The 20,720-nt window shown below is 43.2% G+C and overlaps 2 protein-coding genes and 1 non-coding gene across 3 annotated transcripts; all 3 read left to right on the top strand.

The window, feature by feature from the left end:
• Positions 1 to 7,463: 7,463 nt before the first annotated feature.
• Positions 7,464 to 8,564, top strand: LOC119658915 (E3 SUMO-protein ligase NSE2-like). The gene is made up of 4 exons (XM_038066735.1): positions 7,464 to 7,764; positions 7,827 to 7,954; positions 8,014 to 8,294; positions 8,348 to 8,564. Exons 1-4 carry the CDS (start codon positions 7,677 to 7,679, stop codon positions 8,463 to 8,465), a joined length of 615 nt encoding a protein of 204 aa, XP_037922663.1. The 5' UTR covers positions 7,464 to 7,676; the 3' UTR covers positions 8,466 to 8,564.
• Positions 8,565 to 15,304: 6,740 nt separating this feature from the next.
• LOC119661743 (elongation factor 1-alpha 1) lies at positions 15,305 to 19,256 on the top strand. The gene is made up of 2 exons (XM_038071208.1): positions 15,305 to 15,456; positions 17,257 to 19,256. The coding sequence occupies exon 2, from the start codon at positions 17,270 to 17,272 to the stop codon at positions 18,659 to 18,661; it is 1,392 nt and encodes a 463-aa protein (XP_037927136.1). The 5' UTR covers positions 15,305 to 15,456; positions 17,257 to 17,269; the 3' UTR covers positions 18,662 to 19,256.
• LOC119647340 lies at positions 17,102 to 17,176 on the top strand. Its single transcript, XR_005248855.1, has one exon. It is a non-coding gene; the product is annotated as a small nucleolar RNA snR61/Z1/Z11 (small nucleolar RNA).
• Positions 19,257 to 20,720: the final 1,464 nt, after the last annotated feature.

Raw genomic sequence — 20,720 nt, 5'->3', positions numbered from 1 at the left:
CCACAATGACAGGTGGCAGAGCCTAAATGCTGCTCGATACACCAAACTTTTCCTGCCAGAACCGAACATGCGTACCGCAAAGTATTGTGGGCATTCTCACATTCCATAATTCACTAACTGAGCATATGTTCAGAATAGGAATTACTCAATATGATACGTGTCCCTCCTGTAATGAGGAAACGGAATCCACGGAGCATTTCCTATGTGAATGCCCCGCCTATGGACGCATCTGGCATCAGATCTTTGGTGTCGATGTTCTCCACCTGCGACGGTTAGCATCACATCCACTAACGGAAATCCTGCGATACGTTAGAGAATCCGGAATATTCCGTTATATGGGTGGCAAGTACAGTGGCCCAACACAGCCTGAGTGCTCAGAAGCAGTAGCTTCTCCCCCACAACATATCCATACACACACACCTTATATATTAAGCTTTGTAGTAATTATTTAATCTAATTAAGGCACACTTAATTCTATCTGTTTGCAAATTTGCTCGTATTATTACTCAACGATTTCTTGAGCATCAAACATGAAATTCTAAGCAAAACTCTCGCCAACGTACTATGTCTGCATAATTGACCAATTTACAAAATACAAGTTGAGCAAAACATATCTTTAATCAGCTAAGATTACCCAAATTTAATAGACTCATGAAGCTCTCTAAATATTTAATAAATAGAGTACAATATAAACCAGTTTCTACGTTACAGCAGCAACAACAATCGTACCTCTGCTTTTAAGAAGAATGGAAATATAGAAGGAGGGAAAGCAAATAAGGAAAAAACATAAACGGGACTACATAAATTTTAAATCTTACCTAGATTACTCTAAGGTAAACTAGCTAATATATGTATAACTATGTACATATTTGTTTCTGCTAAAAATCTATTTACATTTAGTTTACAACTCATTTTATCAATTACGTTTCATTTCAACTTGTAGTTTATGATTTTTTTGCTTTCCTCCATATTTTATTTTAATTTCAAAAACAATTTTTTTATTGCCAAATTGTCATTGTTAAATATTTAGCAATAGAAAAATAAGTTTGTTATTCAATTCTACTATTTAAATTTTATTTGTGGTAAAACTTATCAGAAAAATAAGTGTGCTCTTCTTATTCTTCCTCCTGGCCGTTTCCGCTTCTCTCTCGCGCTATCCCCATCGTACCGAAACCAGTCTTTCAGTTTGTCCTATGCAGCCTTTCCCACAACCTGGACAAGTCACTTTATATATCCCACTTTCATGTTTTAATTTGTGGTCCTTGGGGGATCCCAGGCGGCTTTTGAGCTGGTAAACCCTACTCAATGGCACCATGTCGATTTTTAGTCCTTTCATAGTTTTCATAAGTTTCAACGGAGCCGCAGAGTGTGTGACCCAGTATTCTTCTTTTCCCTTCCAAGTTATTAGCAAGAGATGTCATTGTCCTTATATCTTGCCGTTTCGCCTTTTTACATATGAGTCGTTCAATAATCGATCGGTGGAAACCGTTCTTCACTCTGGTGTCGATTATATATTCCTTTTCTTTCTTAAGTCTTTCAGCACTGAGGGGCACGGAGAACAATCGGTGAATCAAGGTATGGAAAGGGGGCATGTTCTATGAATGGGAGCGGTTAGAATTATCTGGCATTGTTCGCTGCCTTTGACGGTCAAAGGGTAGTATAGGTCCCAGGGCGAAATGTGGATTGGTATCCACGATGGAGCATAAAACCTGAGAAACGCCTACTGAACCAACACCAACAGCTCTACTACTAAACCCTATCTCCACCTCCACGTGGTGACCGTTGACAGCTCTTTCTTAACGAAAAGCTGCAGACGGAGAAGTAGAAGGCGAGCCTCCCGCGTCTAAAAACGGGACAAATTGCACCGCCTGGTCCTCCAAGTTGGGGGTTGGGTAGGGCTGATAACTCTACACGGAAAACTGACGTTATGAAGCCACAGCAGGAGCTTTGGACAGGATGAGCTTTACACCGACGAACCTGGCAACGATAACGGAATAACGATTTGCGCATTTTCACATGACATTCCTGTACAAAGTTGGGGCTGCCAAGCCGCTAGTCGATACCCTGTCCCAACATAGGGCTGATGTAACAGCATTGTACGAAATGCGTTGGACAGGGACCGGATTCCGGGAAAAGAGCCGCTACACCATATATTATAGCGGCCATCTAGTAAACCAAGTGTTTGGAGTAGGTTTTTTAGTAAGCCAAAAAATGATACCTGCTGTTATTGGTTTTGAAAATATAAGCGAAAGTCTAGCACTTTGCGCTTGCGAAGCAAATTTAGAAATATAAGCCTCATAAACGTTCATGCCCTTACAGAGGAGACTGCAGATTCGGAGAAAGATACCTTCTACGAGGCAGTTGAACGAACCCTCGAAGCCAAAGCCGAGACAAATAGGGAAATCTGATTTCCGACAGAATGGGCATATTGGAGCGATGAGTTGAGCACTTTGATGAACTACTGAACAACAAGTACACCAGCGGGTCGAAAATCACAATCGATAACAGCTACGATGATGAAATCCGCGCACGGTTGTTGGCAGCCAATAGAGCCTATTTCAGCTTACAAAAACTGTTTCACTCGAAACGTCTCACCATAAGGTCGAAGCTCTTGCTTTACTAGACAATGATCTTGCCAGTCCTCATGTATTCCTCGGAGCCTTGGGTTCTTATCAAGAAAAATAGCAAACTCTTGATCGCGTTCGAGAGAAGAATCCTATGAAGAATTTTTGGCCCCTTACATGAGGATAAACAATCCCGTAGCCTACATAACGACGAAATCTATGAGCGATACCATGACCGTCCGGTTGTGAATAAAACTCGGTTCAATAGGTGCGGTGGGTGGGTCACCTAATTCGTATGGATGAGGATGGTCCAGCCCGGAAAGTCTATAAGGGCAATATCTATGGTAGAAAAAGAAGACGAGGCAGACCCTGCCTGAGATGGAACAATGACGTAGGCCAGGACGCCAGACAGCTTTTAGAGATATCGAATTGGTGGACCTCGGCACAATACCGGGATATCTGGAGTTCCTTATTATGGCAGGGCTAGACCGGATACCGGTCGTTGCGCCATTGATGATGATATTACGGAGAGTTCAAACGAATTTTACATTCAACATTTTTTAAGGAAATCATGGGGCTACCTAACCGCGTTGCGCATGTTCTTCAATCGCTTGTCAATCAACCAGTTTACCACTCTTAGGACCGCATACACCTGAAGGACCGTTGTATACCCATCTAAGAAGAAGGGACAAGTCATACATTCCCAAATTAGCTACCAGGTGAAAAACATTCAAATGAAACGCGACATCGAAGTGATATCTACCAGAAGACCACACCAACTGAAGACACAATTAGGAAGCGTCAAGGGCCCCAAAGATGACAGCGAGAAAAGCGGAATCTGTCAGATAACCTGCACTAATTGTGAAAAATCATATATAGGGCAACCTAAAAAGTTAATAGCAACGAAGTTCAACGAACATATAAGGGAAACAAATCTGGCAAAAGCAAAACAGACCAACACATGCCCTCAAATCATTGTTAGCCAGACACATCGAGGAGAAACATGCAATAAGGGAAGATAACCTAAGGATAATCAATTTATCATTCACAAGATGCGGGAGGATAAAAAATGAACGGCGATTTAGGAAGCATCAACAGTTGGCTCTTTGGGTTAATTAGGTAAATAATTCAATTAACTAGCAATTAAGGTCAGGACTCAGGCATTTAAGAACAAGCTGGACCATAACCAATTCAGACAAAAACTCACTGAGGAAATACTTGAAAAAAGGGGACAAATCGTTTAAGAAATATCGGTATATACGTACCTAAATAAATGAACACAACGTAAGGAAAATTCGTCTAATTATTTAAATATCGTTGTTTATATCCCATAGAAAAAGTTCACTTCTCGTTTTTATCTGGAAGATAGACCGCTGCCCTAACACTTTTGAGTCATCGGTGTAGAAGACCTAAGTATATTCTGCTATGCATTCTCTTGGTCTAATTCAGTTTTCTCTGCACTTGAAGCCGCTTATATTTCCTACAAAACAGATATATAGGGATCCAGTAATCAGGCGGCATTACAAAAGCTTGAGTCAGTTGTCTTAATACGAGTATCTTGTAATGATTTATGTGATTCGACAGTAATCAAAAGACCATCCTCAGTGGCTGGGAACGACCAAGAGGGGAGAGCTATCCGTGTAAGTCCGTCTGCTTCACAAAAGTGTTCGGTCCATACCCGCTTGCTTGCCTCCATGTTAGCCAAGCTCCATCATTTTGTTTTCAGTTAAAAATGCACAACGTGGGTCCTCTCGAGATAATATTGTTGAACTTATTTTTCCTATTCACTATTGTTGATTTATATTTTGCAAAAACCGATATTTCGGGAACCCCTTGTTCTCTTCATCAGTGCTAACATGGGACCTAACAGCATTTGTTAGCACTGATAAAGAGAACAAGTGGTTTCCGAAATATCGGTATTTGCAAAATATAAATCAACACTAGTGAATAGGAAAAACAATTTTTTGTTCATGGTTTGAATTAGGAGGTTATTTGTTAGTCTTAAAAAAAAGATTGCCTTGGAAGACTTTTAAACAAATACGTATTTCGGAGATCAATTGTGCCATTGTTAACTTTTTGTTATTTTAAACAATTTAATTGCTAAAAATACCGCGGAATTACACTCAAAGTAAAAATGTTTTAAGTCATTGTATATCAAAAAATAAGTTGAAATGCCCTAAGCCACGATAGAAACAGATTACTGCAGCGCAGGAAACGATGATTTCACCGGTTACGAAACAGATGCAACGCTGTCTACCGTCTCCTCTCCGAGACCATCAAAAACCTGTCCAGTAAAGTCAGTGGAGTTATTCACTCCAAGCTGAATGCATTTTACAAGAAACTCCTCAAATCCCTCAAACCTACCCCACAAGTTTTCTCAATAATTAATCGTCTGGCTGGAAGAAAAAAACTTTCTCTTAACGTCAACTACCACCCTCCAGTTTCATCCCCGTGAGGAAGAAAATATCCGCTATCAGCTACTTATTCAGAGCCAAATTGGCAGCGGACCCCATCTGGAATTCGGTGGTCGCCACTCCTGTCAGCGATAAAAAGTTGACCTTGGAAGGGTCTTACCTTTACCCCTTTTTCCCCAGCTGCTCGGCTATTGACCCGTTCGCCCCTTCCCGATTGCATCTGTAACTTTGTCCTGCGGAAGTGTGCGCCTGCCATCAGTGAACGTCTCGCCATCCTCTTCAACAACTGTCAGTCAGCTCAATAGATACTACTCCACTATCATTCCACTTAATCAATTCGGCTTCCAAAACCTCAGATCCACCGAGCAAGCAATCCTGTATCCTCAATCACCTGGAAAATAGACATTGCACCGTAGCTTGCGTCTTAGATCTCGAAAAGGCATTTGATTCAGTTTAGAAAGAGGGATTGCTCTATAAACTAATTCAGTCCAATTGCCCCCTCCCCTTATTCAGAATCCTCGCAGACTTCATCCCCAACATAACTTGCCACGTGTTCTTCGATGGACTTCGCTCCATCGACTTCCCGGTAAACGCAGGTGTCATCTCATCTCATCTACCTCCACGATTTCCTCCCCCTCCAGTAAACTTATTCCCCACGCCAACGGCAACTCAGGCAGTCCTTCCCCCGCGCTTTTCCCCCAACGACAATGTTCCTCCCGCATCAGGAGGGGTCCTCTTCACTGATGACACCATTCTAGATGCGAGTGGTCTCAGGGCCTCACTAGCTTCCCTCTCTTTCAATTTCCTAACCAATAGGGTCATCGCTTATTTCAACAGGTGGGCCCTTACATTTACGCATTGTCAATCACACACTCAAGCCGAAACCAAACATTAAATACCTGTGAATCTTCCTCAACAACAGACTTAAATCAACCCTCACATCAGATCTACTGTTGACAATGCTTCTAAGACCTCAGCTGCCTTAAAAAACCTCCTGTCTCCTAGGGCCTTGTTCTTTGCCACCAAAACCCTTTTATACAAAACTCATGGGTAGCATGGGCTACCATGTCACCGAACTTAGCAGAAGCACTCCAACGCTTTGAAAGGACGATACTCAGGCCAAACCTAAAATTTTACCAAAACTCTCTCAACTGTACGACTTCTCTGGGGTTTGCCCCATAATTCCGCACATGATCAGGTTGTCGCGCGTCAGACTGAAAAAGTGGCTGTCCCATCCTAACCCGCTGATAAAAAATCTCGCTAAACACAATGCGTTGTTACGCGAGCAGAGGTACTACGTGTCAGGGCTGGCTCTCCTCTCGGACAGTAACTCTCCTTTCAACCATCACGCCTCCCCTCCCTCCTTCATCCCCTCCTTTTACCAAAGCTCCTTCCCGGACTTTCACAGAGTGTAAGTTCAATGTTCCGGCCACAGTAGATCTACTATAGGCAGTACCCTTACAAAAATGACCCCACTTGCAAATGTGCTTGCAGAAGCTTATCTGTACACATCAGACACGCTAAACAAGGAAAAGGCATAATCTTCGTCAAATCGTATTGGTAAGAGAGAGATCGGTGAGCTTTTGCTATTCTGGTACTACGGCGTGCTCACCCATTAAGCAAAAAGTTGTTTCACATATTCACTTATACATAAGCAAAAACTTGCCAATCTCACCAATACATTGGCAAGTCCGGGCGGCATGTCGAACACAGCTGATCGGGTTTTCGGTACATCTCGCTCATGCTCAAGGGCAAAACAATTTGAAATCGTGTGTACTCGCACTGATTTCCCCCCTTGAGGGGCAAGGGGGAGTGAGGTAGCTGTCTAGTATCTAACTGTGGTTCCGGCAGTCAATCCCACCGCAGGTGTAGATCACCTTTCATTATTTTTCTTTACTTAGTCCAGATTAAGACAATAGATATTAATTAGCCTGTACAATATGTGATATCTGCAAGCATTAACTTCTTCCCTAACTTAAGGCCCTTCCTACCAATTAGGCTTCACGGTCCATGCGCCGCAATCCCACAGGCCTCTTCATCCCTCCCGCCTTTGATCACTGTCCTTGCACAGGTCCAAATCGAGTAAAAGGTAACCCTTCCTCAGTTTGCTATCACCATCGAGGAAGGGCTGCGTTTTACACCAAATCCGTTGTTTAGTCCTGTCCATCGGTCCCTAAAAACTCCCATTCTCTCGTTTTCCAGTACGGAGTATTATTTTGTGTTCTTTTGTGCTATGTTTATTTAGTTGTAAGCTATAAATTATTCTTAGGTTTAAGCACATGCTATGTCAAATAAGCATGACATTCACCTTCTCTTCACTTTATACCATGTAACCGGCTAGGTCGGATATTCTCGTAGGTTAACGTTACATATTTAATTAGTCACGCTTGAGGGTTTAAGTTATTATTCTTGTTGTACCGCATATGTATTTCTTTTCTTTACTCAATAAATAAATCTGAATCTAAATCCTAAGCTAATTACTGTTTTCATATTTGTATCTTCGTTTAATGAAGAAATTCTCATATGGCATCATTGTCGTAAGACATGAGTAGTTCACAATAAACCATGTTTACTCGATTGGATGTCAATCTCTATGTAGATAACGCGCGTAGTTTGATTTGTTTGGGAATTTATAAATTAATCTCATTTTGTACGATAACTTTCGGCTATAGTCCTTGAAATCACATATTGAGTCAACATGTCAACCCAACTATCTACGAATGTAGAAAAGATGCTAAATAGTTTAGAGAAAACCGTTCAATTGGCTTCCCAGTATGGAAGTGAAGGTAAGTGTCGATGACTTTAACAATGCATTCGTTTTGATCGCGTTTTTTTGGCCTTACTGCAGATCTACATAATGTTAACGTCTTCACATCTATGGCCAAAACCATTTGCGAGTTGGAGCTGCGAAATCAGAAAGTTATGAAAGCGTTAGATGCGTGCAAGGATCAGAACACGGTTGCTGATTTTGAAAGGGTTCGTCTTTGCATTCTTCGATTTTTTTTCTTATTAATGGATTTCGCTTGATATTTAAGGTATATGAAACTACGCTGAATAGTGGCTCAGGACGCGAAAAAAAATCAAGTAAATACTCTGAATTCGAAAACACTGCCAAGCAGCTCTTGGCCAGTACTTCAGCTAGGAGAAGTCAACCGGGAACTATTCAAGACGGGGATGTGATATTCGAAAATTTCGTGTCGGATGTTGACCCTATAACTAAGAAGGTTATGGTGCATCCAGTAAAGAATAAGAAATGTGGTCACTATTACGAGAAAAGCAGCATCTTGGAAGTGATTTCAATTAATCGGCAATTGAGGTTGGAGACTCTTTTGAATTTGACTTGCATTTTTATTTACTCCATTATTCCAGGTGTCCTGTTGCTGGTTGTGCAAATAAAAATCCTATAATCCCAGCCAATTTAGTAGAAGACCCTGCCTTTGCGAAACTGCTCAAAGAACGGCAAAGCACTCAGGAAGATAGCGATTAACCCTAGGTTTCAAGTTAGGTTCTTTTGTATCTTAATTCTTAGTTTGATCAATTGTTAAAGTTTTGTCCGCTTATTTAATAATAACATATTATAACCCAATGCGTCTAATGCTTGCTTGTAGTGTTTACTTAAATATAATTTCTTAATTTTGAACCGTTTCTGTGCTTAATAGTTTTGTGGACTTTGTTACTTGCTTTTCATAAAAATGTTTTCCGTCCCCATATTCAAGCATGGTGTCGATAATACTTTAATTCAGTGGATCTATGCTATGCTAAAGTAGAAATTGCTGTAGTAAGTGGTAATCACTTTCCGTCACCAGAAGTAGTGGAAGGCTGTCCCCATGAAGGTGTGCTATCGCTACTTACGCGGATGACGTGATGGTTCTAGCTGTTGGTCGAGACCTCGGAATGCCGTTGGAAAAATATACAACGGACCATTGATTTGGTTGGAAATCGGCGCCTTAAGCACGAGCTTTCAGTAAACCCAAATGCCTTCCAGAGACAAGGGAATAACCCTTGGACTCTCCAAAGAAGTAAAATATCCGGGCTTTATTCTAGATAAGAAACTCCTTTGGTACAAACATGTAGAGACAAAGATTAAGTGAAATGTCACAGTCTATGAGCTGTGCAAGCGAATTTTTACCTCGAGATGAGAGCTTAGGCCCCGCGCAGCTCTAGATGTATTACTCAATCTGCAGCCCTTGGATGTACATATTCAGAGCACTGTGATCGCAGCAGCTCGTATTGGCTTCTGAAAAGACGATAGACGTGGGCGATACAGATCATTGGAAGAAGAGATATTATTACAACTGATTCTAGTTTTCGTAATGCCTTCTTATTCTCGCGCTCTAATACATGTGTTTGGTGTACTTGAGGATAACTTTATATTTGTTATCCCCAGATGCAGGGAGAATGGGAACGAACCGGAAGAATGCTTGGCGGGATGTACTGATGTCTTCTTCACCGATGGCTCTAAAACAGACCAGGAGCTTATATTTCTGATAAAAACAATATGTGTTCTTTTTCCTTGAGACAATATAAAATAATCTTTCAGACTGAGGTGTATGCGATCCCAAGGGCAGCCACTTGGATGATTGAAGGACAGGTGCATCGGAACCTGCATAAATAGTCAAGCTTCACTGAAGCCATTGACTGACTGCCCATACTTAATGAAGTAATGAGGTAGAATAGGAATTCTGCAAGATGAAACGTGCCATCCTTTTAGGAAGCGGAATGCATAGACATTGCCTATGTGATTTGGTTTCGTTCGCCTTATTTTGGGAGCTACTTAATACCCCGAAAATAAAAATTTACTTGTTAAAAAGAGACGCAATCGCATAAGTGAGATCACTGTTTCTCCTTTCTCATAAAATTGTCATCATTGAATTCGCGACGGGCCAGTTTGTTCCTCACGTTGTTGTTGCCACGTTTTATGTCATCGTTGGTTTGATTCGCAAAACAACAATGAACGACTGATGTTGAGGAGCAATGGTTTCATAGAAAGCGGCTTTGCAGTCAATGATGATGATAAAATGTTGGTGTCCCCGCTATACAATATAGGAATATTCCAGCATTGTCTACAGTCATTTAATAAACTAGGTGTTGACAAATACAGAGTGTTCGCAAAATGGACTATCCGCTCGCCACCTTCATTGCGTGCTTCAAAGCCTTTTCCCCCATGGCACAGTTTGTCATCTGTCTTTTCACCCAAATGACCATTGAGATCACCCGCAATTATGAGTCATCGGCGGGCACGCTACAGGTCTTTGTGTCAAGTAGTTGCCACAAGGCATCCTTCTTGACATTGGGTCGACCTGTATGGGGTGAAGTAATGAATTGAGCGATCAGCTGATATAATAGTGGGCTTCATTTTTAATGGCATCACAGACACCTTCTGACCGACGCCATATTGAGTCCGTGGGCTACCAAAATAGAGAAGTTTATAGCCATTTTTACCGCGCTCTATGTCGCAGCTTCTGGCTCCGTTCCATCGAGTTTCTTGAACCGGGGCCGGTCCTGCCGTGTCGACTGAGGTGAACGCCTTAGCGTTTCTCCGAGGTTTTATATTCAACGATTTGCCGCGCAACATGACGAGGTATTCTTTTTTTCCGGAGAGATGAGGATGGCGGAAATTTTGGGGGGAAAGAAGTGTTCCGGATTGAAGAAAAGGGAGTTCGAAAACTTTCGTCTGGGAAAAAAATTTGTGCGGTGTGATTTTCAGTGATTTCATATAAATTAACACTACGTCTGAGTGAAATTATGCGGTGTTTCCAACGATTAATTAATTGAAATAATAAAAACTTGTTTCTTTTTCGTTGGTGTGGATATTTATTCTTGCACACGAAACTTGTTAACACTGATGAAGGGAATAAGTGGTTCCCGAATTATCGGTATTTGCAAGAATAAATATCCACACCAACGAAAAAGAAACAACAAGTTTTTATTATTTCAATTAACACTACGTTTTATACGGATTGTAGCCCCAGTGGATACTAGCTGTGTTGCGCCAACACACCTAAAAACAGTTACCAAAAATTCGTAGTGCGATTGCTCGCCAATCATAATTATCGTTTTCAATGGACCCTAAGCACTTGGGACCAAAACCGTGTGTTTCGACGCGATCCCAGGCCAGTAGACCTGTTTTATGTGCTTTGAAACGACACCGGTCAAATGACGCAAAATCGCAGGTTTTTTCCTTTCTTCACTGGTGGTTTTCGCGAGTATAATTTTCGTTGGAGACACGAAACGTCTGGAGATCGCCTTTCGTGAGTGACGCAAGGAATCGTGCTAACGGAGGAAAAACGTCCTTTTTTTGTTTGAATTCATTGCCGGTTTGCCATGAGTTTGGCCTGGTTACGGTCCCTGCCCAATTGGTAGTGTTGTTTGGGGTCTTACTGGCTTACTGCTTATTGGCTGATATCGAGGTTACCGGGGCGGCCATAATAGCCGGGGCCGGAATGGTGATCGAGGGAACAACAAAACAATTCTGATCTTCCGAATTAACAGCAACAGCCACAGTAACAAACGCTGCCACAAATTCAGCAACAACAATCAAGCCAACAGCAACCTTATACACAATGACCCCCAGACCAGACCAGTTGTAATTGCCGTAGCAACCAATTAGTCGTACTACAAAAGGTAGTTTTGAAACATCAAATCATAGAGAATCAAATCATCATGGAGAATCATAGGCTACTGATATGAAAATGAATTTTAAAGGCATATTTGAGGAGATAGAAAAGATGAGATAGAAAAATCAAGTGAATGAGGTCCACCAATTCCACATCCCTAAAAGCTGTCTGACGTCCTGACCTACGCCATCGCTCCATCTCAGGCCATGTCTGCATCGTCTTGTTTTTCTACCATAGATATTGCCCTTATAGACTTTCCGGGCTAGATCATCCTCATCCATACGGATTAAGTGACCCGCTCACCGTAACCTATTGTGCCGGATTTTATCCACAACTTAATGGTCATGGTATCGCTTATAGATTTCGCCGTTATTTAGGCTACAGAATCGTAAACCCTCATGTAGGGGGCCAAAAATTCTTCGAAGGATTCTTCTCTCGAACGTGGCCAAAAGTTCACAATTTGAGGACTTGCAAGGTTGTCTTATAGTAAGAGCATTGACTCTATGGTGAGACATTTCGAACAAAACAGCTGAAATAGGCTTTGTTGGCTGCCAACAACCGTGCGCGAATTTCGTTGTCGTAGCTGTTATGGGTTGTGATTTTCGACCCTAGATAGGAGAAATTAACAACGGTCTCAAAGTTGTAGTCTCTTATCTTTATTCTTCCCGTTCGACCAGTGCGGTTTGATGTTCTTGGATGGTTGGTTTTTGGTGCTTACGTTGCCACCATATATTTTGTCTCACCTTCATTAATGTACAGCCCAAGACCTCACGCCGCCTGGTTGATCTGGATGAAGGCAGTTTGTACGTCTCGGGTCGTTCTTCTCATGATGTCGATGTCGTCAGCATAGGCCAGTAGTTGGGTGGACTTAAAAAGGATAGTACCTCTTGCATTTACCTCAACATCACGGATCGTTTTCTCTTCTTGTCGTAGACCGTTGTTGATGTCGAATGGCCTTGAGAGTGATCATGCTTCTTTTATCTGGCCTCCCACATTGGTCAGGGTCAGCCTAGTCAGTTTTACAAATTTTGTCGGGATACCGAATTCTCTCATCGCCGTGTATAATTTTACCCTTGCTATGCCATTATAGGCGGCTTCAAAGTCGATGAATAGATGGTTCAACTGCTGTCCATATTCCAACAATTGTTCCATCGCTTGCCGCAGAGAGAAAATTTGATTTGTTGCTGATTTGCCTGGAGTGAAGCCTCTTTGGTATGGGCCAATGATGTTGTGAGCGTATGGGTCTAGCAAGATAGCGGAGAATATCTTATAGATGGTACTCAGCAACATGATACCTCTATAATTACTGTACTGAGGGCTATCCCCCTTTTTATGTATGAGACAGATAATGTCTCGTTGCCAGACGTCAGGCATTGATTCGCTGTCCATACCTTGAGCACAAGTTGATGAACCACTTGGTGTAATGGTCGCCTCCATATTCAACTAATTCGGCTGTAATTCCATCGGCTCCTGACGATTTATGATTTTTAAGCCGATGAATTGCACGGACTGCTTCTCCTATACTTGGTGGTGACAGTAGTTGTCCGTCGTCTTAGTTGGCGGGACCTCCAACTCACCGATGTTCTGGTTATTTAGTAGCTCATCAAAGTACCCATCGCTCCAATATGTCCATTCTGTCGGAAATCAGATTTCCCTCTTTGTCTCGGGAGGATGAGCATCGAGGTGTATAGGGCTTCATCCTGCTAACATATTCATGTACGTTTGTGGACCTTTCCAGGCAAACCAGGTACTTCCAACAACTATTTCGTGTAATACTACTAACTGAATAATCCGCAGTATGTTATCATTGGTTTCAATAAACTATGGGACTCGACGTATCGCCTGAAAACGGGCTCTGTCCCTACTTGGTTGTTGAAATCTCCAAGTATGACTTTGATATCATACTTGGGACAGGCTTTAAGGGTCCGCTCAACTCCCTCGTAGAAGGTATCCTTCTACGACTCTATAGGGGCATGGATGTTTATGAGGCTTATATTTCTAAATTTGCCTCGCAAGCGCATAGCATGTGCATAGTCTTACAAATCCCACTGTTACCAATGAGATTTGAATCGCGACCTTCTGTACGACAGCCTTGTGCTCTAACCACTCAGTTATCCGGACGAGGGTTCCGTCGTTGTACTGCAGACTGTTCGTCCGCAATAGTCAGATTGAATTCTAGGTATCGGTGATCTGCCAGTGAGACTTCGTCTAGCACTCGCCAGTGTGTAATCAACTCTAACACTTTTGGGGTACAGATTGTTAGGTCAATTACTTCGCTTCTTCTCGGTCCCACAAACGTAGGGGCGCACCCTACGTTTGGAGTCATGAGACCAGCTGAAGTGATGAAATCAAATCGATTCTCTCCTCTTGGATTGCATTTGCTACTGCCCCAACAAATATGTTGAGCATTTGCATCGCAACCTATTAAGAGTTCGAGACCACTTGATTTTGCATACGTCACCAGATCCCTAAGCTCTTGCGTCGGTGGAGGATACAAAAAATCATAGGGTAAATAAGCGGAGGCAACTATGATGATTTTCCTCTCGCTATTTATCTGGTATTGTATGATGACCGTAGCGAAGTCCTGGGAACAATACTGTCTCAGCATAGTTGCCTCTAACCGTCTTGACATCAGGACGCAAGCTCTCGGTCTTATGGATCTTTCGTCGTAGAAGATCCTAGCCCCCTTTACTGATCCAATGACACCGATTCTGTTAAATCGAACCCACGGTTCTTGCACCAGAAAGATGTAGGGGAAATCCTGTAGCTTTGTCATTCTCGCTGCCAACAAATAGGAGGGAGCTTTGACATGCTGCAGGTTGATTTGACCAATCTTTATGTTTTTCGACATAAACTTAGTCTAGTGTGTTTATGGAAAACAGTTAGAAGTGTATGCGGCCGTCCGCGTGTGACGAGGTTTCCCTCACACCGTACCACCAGAGACTCGATCCCCACGTGTTTGATTTTTCTGAGAAAAGCCGCACTTGGAGGTACCGCAGTTCCCATCTCCTCATCAATGAGAAATCTCATCTCATCCCGCAGAGCATTCGTCTGTTTTCCACTTAGCAGATTGCGGTGTCCGGGTTGCATAGATTCGATCACTCGAACTGGCATCAAGTCAGTTCCGTTCACGTCTCTGGCTTCCCTTTCTTCCGCCTGTTCCTTGGAGAGTGTAGGAGAAGTTACTAGCAGGTAGGATTCACTCTGTAGTCCCTTCACCAGTGCCAACCTCCACACGGGTGTTTCGCCCCTGTATGCACTATCCTCCGGCTGCAGCTCCATTGTGAGAGAGCGCAACGAAGATGGTGCAATTTGCTCTATATTCGGTGAGTCGAAGACCATCATTGTTCTTTGCTTGCAAAATGGAGATGATGCTCTACAGTTTCCTGATATGACTGAATTTCAGTCTATCTAGGAAATATCCGCATCATAAAAAAAAATTAATTGTGCTTTTAAATAGTATTAAAACTTCATTTGTTTGTTTACTGTCCATCAACTGGACGTAAATTTGTCTTTGCCTCAGAAATAGTCGCCATTAATTCAATTTTAACTACTTTGCTCCACAAACATGCAAAGACTCCATCGCGTATAAAAAAATTCAAACTGATTCGCGCCAATCGCCTCCACCACAATCCAGCTGACCTTCCATAATTTTTTGCACGAAACAAACGTGTCACCACAGTCGCCGCACCACGACTGGGCTCCGGAAATGAGTCTGCGAACGTGACCTCAACGTGGCAGCGATTAATTTTCTGGACCCATTCCACTTCGTCAAGCCGAGCATCTCTTTCACTTTGTTCGGGTCTGTTGCTGGAGTAGCATAGGCTTTGTGATTGCTCAGTTTTGAAATCTGAAATTAAAGTAAGTGAAGTGGTTTTCTGTCTTAAATTTGTTCCCAAGCTGAAGTTTAGATAATTGTAAAGTATCCTAGTGGCATTTCCCGAGTATTTTATGGAGTTTCGGCCCGGGTTTTCGGTGTAGGAGTTTTCGATTCGAGAAATTCGGTGGAACTAGTGTTTGCACGTGGCAGCCACATTTAATTGGTGCTGGAAGTTCTATCGTTTTTTGAATTGGTCTCTGCATCGGCGCCCGGCTGTGGCGTGCCTCGATGCAGCTGCAATTGGATAAAATCTATCTTGTCGATTGTTTTCAAACATTATGCAGCGCTTCGAGCGAAAATTGGATTTGGTTTGTTAGCGAATAGTGGAACGGGGCTCGCGGTGAACACGTGTTGGTGGCCGGCGAAAAAGTCGAAACTTGAAGGGAAAGCGCAGTGAATTTGCGGGGTCATATGTTCTGAATCGATAACAAAGGCGAGGGCCTGCCAAGTGTCCTGATTGGGATCGAAATTTAACAGATAATATCAGAGTTTGATGGCTTCTGCGAGTCATTGGAAAGCTAACGAATCGTGTCACCTAAAATGGCGGCCGCACTGTCGCATTTCCAGTTGGGCCCGGCTTGGGGTGTGCAATTCGCACATGTTCTTGTAGGCAGTGTCTTTGCGGCTGGTTTTCAACGGGAGATACCTGTGGCTTTTCGTGAGGTCTCCTTGTGGGATCTTATTGGTACGAATACCGTTTGCCTACGTTTCGGCCTTTACGGGCTGCGGCACATTCTCCGGAATAGGAAATGGCACCGATGGAGGGCATCTGCCTGTTACGCGCTGTTGCCATGTGGTCTCTGTCTGGGTTAAAATTAGATTCTTTTACGCACAGTTTTCGCTGACTGGATGTCGCGCGAGTACAAATAGTTGCTCTGCCTCAGGAATTTTGTGTAGGCATTCGGTTTTCGGCCGGAAAAACGCCAACGTTCTGGAAAGATCTCGGGCGATGATATGTCCACCATTTTATGACGCGACTCGTCAATCTCGAACGAAGCAGCCGGACCGGGGACGGGTGAAGTCGTGTCACCATAGGGAAAGTGGGAGATAAATGCCTCGTCTGATTAGCAAACATGGAATGTGCCCGAACCGTTAATTTATTGGGATAGATATATCGAAGATACATGCAATTTGGGCCCGTTTCCTTCCGCCATGCGGTGTTCTAGTGAAAGGGAGTGTACGTGGCCGTTTCTCTCGATTTTCACCGACCTCATTGTCTGAGATGGCGTACTCCGCACCCTCAATAATTGGGGATTTCCTGTTGGTCGCTGGCCAGCTGCCATTTTTCCACAAAGGCGTCTGCGCACGACAAGCGACGAATGCCGGGAACGATACGGCAAATTTGCACTCCAATGACCTCGAAAGTGCACGATCGTCTACTACCGGCAGCCGGGTATGATGCGGTGTTCGACCGAGCTAAATTGTTCCGTGATTCATTCATCAAATCGCGCAGCCAACCATTAAGTTTGCGAAAGTTGTGAAATAGATACCGCGTGGGGAAGACGTACTGAACAGGGTGAGTGTGCCAGCTGAGCTGTGTGCAGCATCGGCTTTGACATCACCGCTTGGCTCCTAAATACTTGGGAAATCACGTGTGAGACTCGAATAAATTCTTAATTAAAACGGATTTCATGATGACGACTTTAGTCAGTTCTGCTGCTGAAAAAACGTGTGGAAATTAAATACCAAAACCTCTGATTGCTTTTTCTAAAAATCCAAAATAGTTCTTAAAACCTAAATTGCGTTGACTAATTCGTGTTTTTCCTTTTCATTTCAAACAGAAAATCATAAAAAATGGGTAAGGAAAAGACTCATATTAACATCGTCGTCATTGGACACGTCGATTCTGGTAAATCCACCACCACTGGTCACTTGATCTACAAATGCGGTGGTATTGACAAGCGTACCATCGAAAAGTTCGAGAAGGAAGCCCAGGAAATGGGTAAGGGTTCCTTCAAATACGCCTGGGTATTGGACAAATTGAAGGCCGAACGTGAACGTGGTATCACCATCGATATTGCCCTGTGGAAGTTCGAAACCTCCAAGTACTACGTGACCATCATCGATGCCCCTGGACATCGTGATTTCATCAAGAACATGATTACTGGTACGTCACAAGCTGATTGCGCCGTGTTGATTGTTGCCGCCGGTACCGGTGAATTCGAAGCTGGTATCTCAAAGAACGGACAAACCCGTGAACACGCCTTGTTGGCCTTCACTTTGGGTGTCAAGCAATTGATTGTCGGCATCAACAAGATGGACTCCTCCGAACCACCATACAGCGAGGCCCGTTATGAGGAAATCAAGAAGGAAGTCTCGTCGTACATCAAGAAGATCGGTTACAATCCAGCCGCTGTTCCATTCGTCCCAATCTCCGGATGGCACGGAGACAACATGTTGGAACCATCAACCAACATGAACTGGTTCAAGGGATGGGCCATCGAACGCAAGGAAGGCAAGGCTGAAGGTAAGACCTTGATCGATGCTTTGGACGCTATCTTGCCACCCACCCGTCCAACCGAGAAGCCTCTTCGTCTCCCACTCCAGGACGTGTACAAAATTGGCGGTATCGGAACAGTACCAGTCGGTCGAGTTGAAACTGGTGTCTTGAAACCAGGTATGGTTGTCGTCTTCGCCCCAGCCAACATCACCACTGAAGTCAAGTCCGTCGAAATGCACCACGAAGCTTTGCCCGAGGCCGTGCCCGGTGACAACGTTGGTTTCAACGTTAAGAACGTCTCCGTCAAGGAATTGCGTCGTGGTTACGTTGCTGGCGACTCCAAGAGCAGCCCACCCCGCGGAGCTGCTGACTTCACCGCCCAAGTCATCGTGCTCAACCATCCCGGTCAAATTTCGAACGGCTACACCCCAGTGTTGGATTGTCACACAGCCCACATTGCCTGCAAATTCTCCGAAATCAAGGAGAAGGTCGATCGTCGTTCCGGCAAGACCACCGAGGAGAACCCCAAGGCCATCAAGTCTGGTGATGCCGCCATCGTCATCCTCGTCCCAACCAAACCCTTGTGCGTCGAATCGTTCCAGGAGTTCCCTCCATTGGGTCGTTTCGCTGTTCGTGATATGAGACAGACCGTCGCTGTCGGTGTAATCAAGGCTGTAAACTTCAAGGACGCCAGCGGTGGCAAGGTGACCAAGGCTGCCGAAAAGGCCACCAAGGGCAAGAAATAGCTGCGATTCATCAACATCTTTCTACGCACAATACAACTAATTATTATATCCGATAAAAAATATAATTGCTTCCATCGCAAGGAGTTTCGCAGGAAAGGAGACGGCCCATCAACTTCATTCCAACTATTGCTACAACAACCACACTTTTTACTATAAAAATCACATAGAAGTTTTCTACACTATTTACTCCGCATTTATATATTTAATATATATTTTTATATATAAATATTTACGAGAGAATAAGAGTTTGTCAAGGAGAGAAGGAATATATTTTGTACTCTTGGTTTACACGCCCTCCGCAACGCACTTCCAACCCCTTTTCAAACTGGGGAGCGCAACACCATCTGGCGCTCCTGCAAGCAATGTATCAAATATGAACACCTTTAAGCGCAAAGTGAGATAGGAGCAGGTTTAATTCTAATTAATATTTATCTATTTAAAGCTGAACATTTAGAACTTGGATACATTGGCGCGTGTGCGCGGTTCCCCGAGAGCTTGTTCGACGGGAACCACGATTCGATTAGAAGGAAAAATTCTGTAAAGCGAAATTTGTAATTTTTTTCTACTTAAAAATAAAAGCAGAATGGAAGCTTGATGTGTTCGTCTTTTTGTATTTGTCCCGTGCGGTTGGCTTTGTTCTCGTTTTCCTTTTTGACACAGTTACAGTGGCTTGGATGTCTCTAAATCTGGGTCAGTTTTTTAGGCTTGTCACCCACTTTGAAAGGCATGAGGTCGTGGAGGATTCGGAGCAATGTTCTTGAGGAGGAGGGTACATTTTGTCAAGATATAGTCCGCACTGAATCGGACATAGAAATAGATCAATTATCGTTTGGGACAGTACATTCTCCCCAGGGAACAATCCAATTCATGTACTTTTTGGCGGTATACTCAGGGGTCGCCTTCAATTTACTTATCCGAGTTTTTTTTGTTTTCAATCAATAATGGGCACCACGAAGTGGTGGTTTGCATTTCGGAAACAGGAGGGGTTGGCACTGTGCCATGTTTAGAAAATACAGTGTTTGCCTGAACATATTGGCATCTTAGGTCGAAGAGTCGCGTTGTCTGCAAAATTCAAGAGTTCTACCAATTCCATTTGGGGCAGTTTCCTAAACGCTGAAATATCGTTTATTCATTGTTTTGTTTCGCCGGGGTTCTGTATAAGCAACGCCACTAACATCGAAGAAAACGCTGATCATGCAGGACCAAGCGACAGATTTTATCAGCCGATTTGAAATTACAATGTCTTTGGGAGTCGTTAAAAAGTAGAGAATGCAATCCTGTGGCGCAACTGCGGCCAGATTTGCCTGTATCAGAGTGAAGATTAATGCAGAAATTTTTTTCTTCTCCTTGGCTATAATCCGACGTTAGTTCTTTGTCTTCGTTTCTTGTTTTCCATGTTTCGTATCTCTCTCGTAGGTATATGGAACCTAAGGTCTAGCCGCTTCTGACCCTTCAATTCTCTGATTGCTGACAAATAAACTTATTTTTTTGAGAATTGTGATGCCGGTCCACAGACCCCTCGTTTAGGGCTTGGCACCCAATCTTTCAAAAATGTTTTACGGTTTCTTACCAGAGCAGAGGCAGATCGTCAGACGTCTCACCAGCGAGCAGCGTGATCCAAGCGGCTCGCAGATGTTAAATGATCCTTTATATAATTCGCAGAGCACAACATGACTACGAATTTTATTGAGCGCAAATCCGCCAATTGACCAAAGCTTCGCCAGAGCTGAAAATATTTTTTTGAGAATTGTTTGGTCCTAAGTCTGCCTCAACTTAATGCCCGACCGGACCAAATGGGGAGCAACTTACTGCCTCTTTTTTGATCCACAACTCCCCAGACGAATAAGGAGAACTCTGTGGTCTGATATTTGCAGCTTCAATTGTAAGTTTGTCAAGTCACGTTTCACGCCGTCAAATTGCACTCTTGCGATAAAAGTGGTGTAACTCAAAAAGTTAATTTTTCAGAATCACAAATAAACGTTTTCCTGTTTTTGAATTTTCTCTTCATTCGAAGACGTGTTTGTTACTCATTGTCTGAAATGAAAGCCATGTGTCTTTC

This window comes from Hermetia illucens, chromosome 1, assembly GCF_905115235.1.
Source record: "Hermetia illucens chromosome 1, iHerIll2.2.curated.20191125, whole genome shotgun sequence".
Taxonomy (NCBI): domain Eukaryota; kingdom Metazoa; phylum Arthropoda; class Insecta; order Diptera; family Stratiomyidae; genus Hermetia; species Hermetia illucens.
This window is presented reverse-complemented; position numbering and strand designations above follow the sequence as displayed.

Bases quoted from the DNA above. Each gene is read 5' to 3' on its own strand.
- LOC119661743 (XM_038071208.1), top strand. From the start codon at position 17,270: ATGGGTAAGGAAAAGACTCATATTAACATCGTCGTCATTGGACACGTC.
- LOC119658915 (XM_038066735.1), top strand. From the start codon at position 7,677: ATGTCAACCCAACTATCTACGAATGTAGAAAAGATGCTAAATAGTTTA. The intron at 7,765-7,826 runs GTAAGTGTCGAT...GCCTTACTGCAG, and splicing joins TTCCCAGTATGGAAGTGAAG to ATCTACATAATGTTAACGTC. The intron at 8,295-8,347 runs GTTGGAGACTCT...CCATTATTCCAG, and splicing joins TCAATTAATCGGCAATTGAG to GTGTCCTGTTGCTGGTTGTG.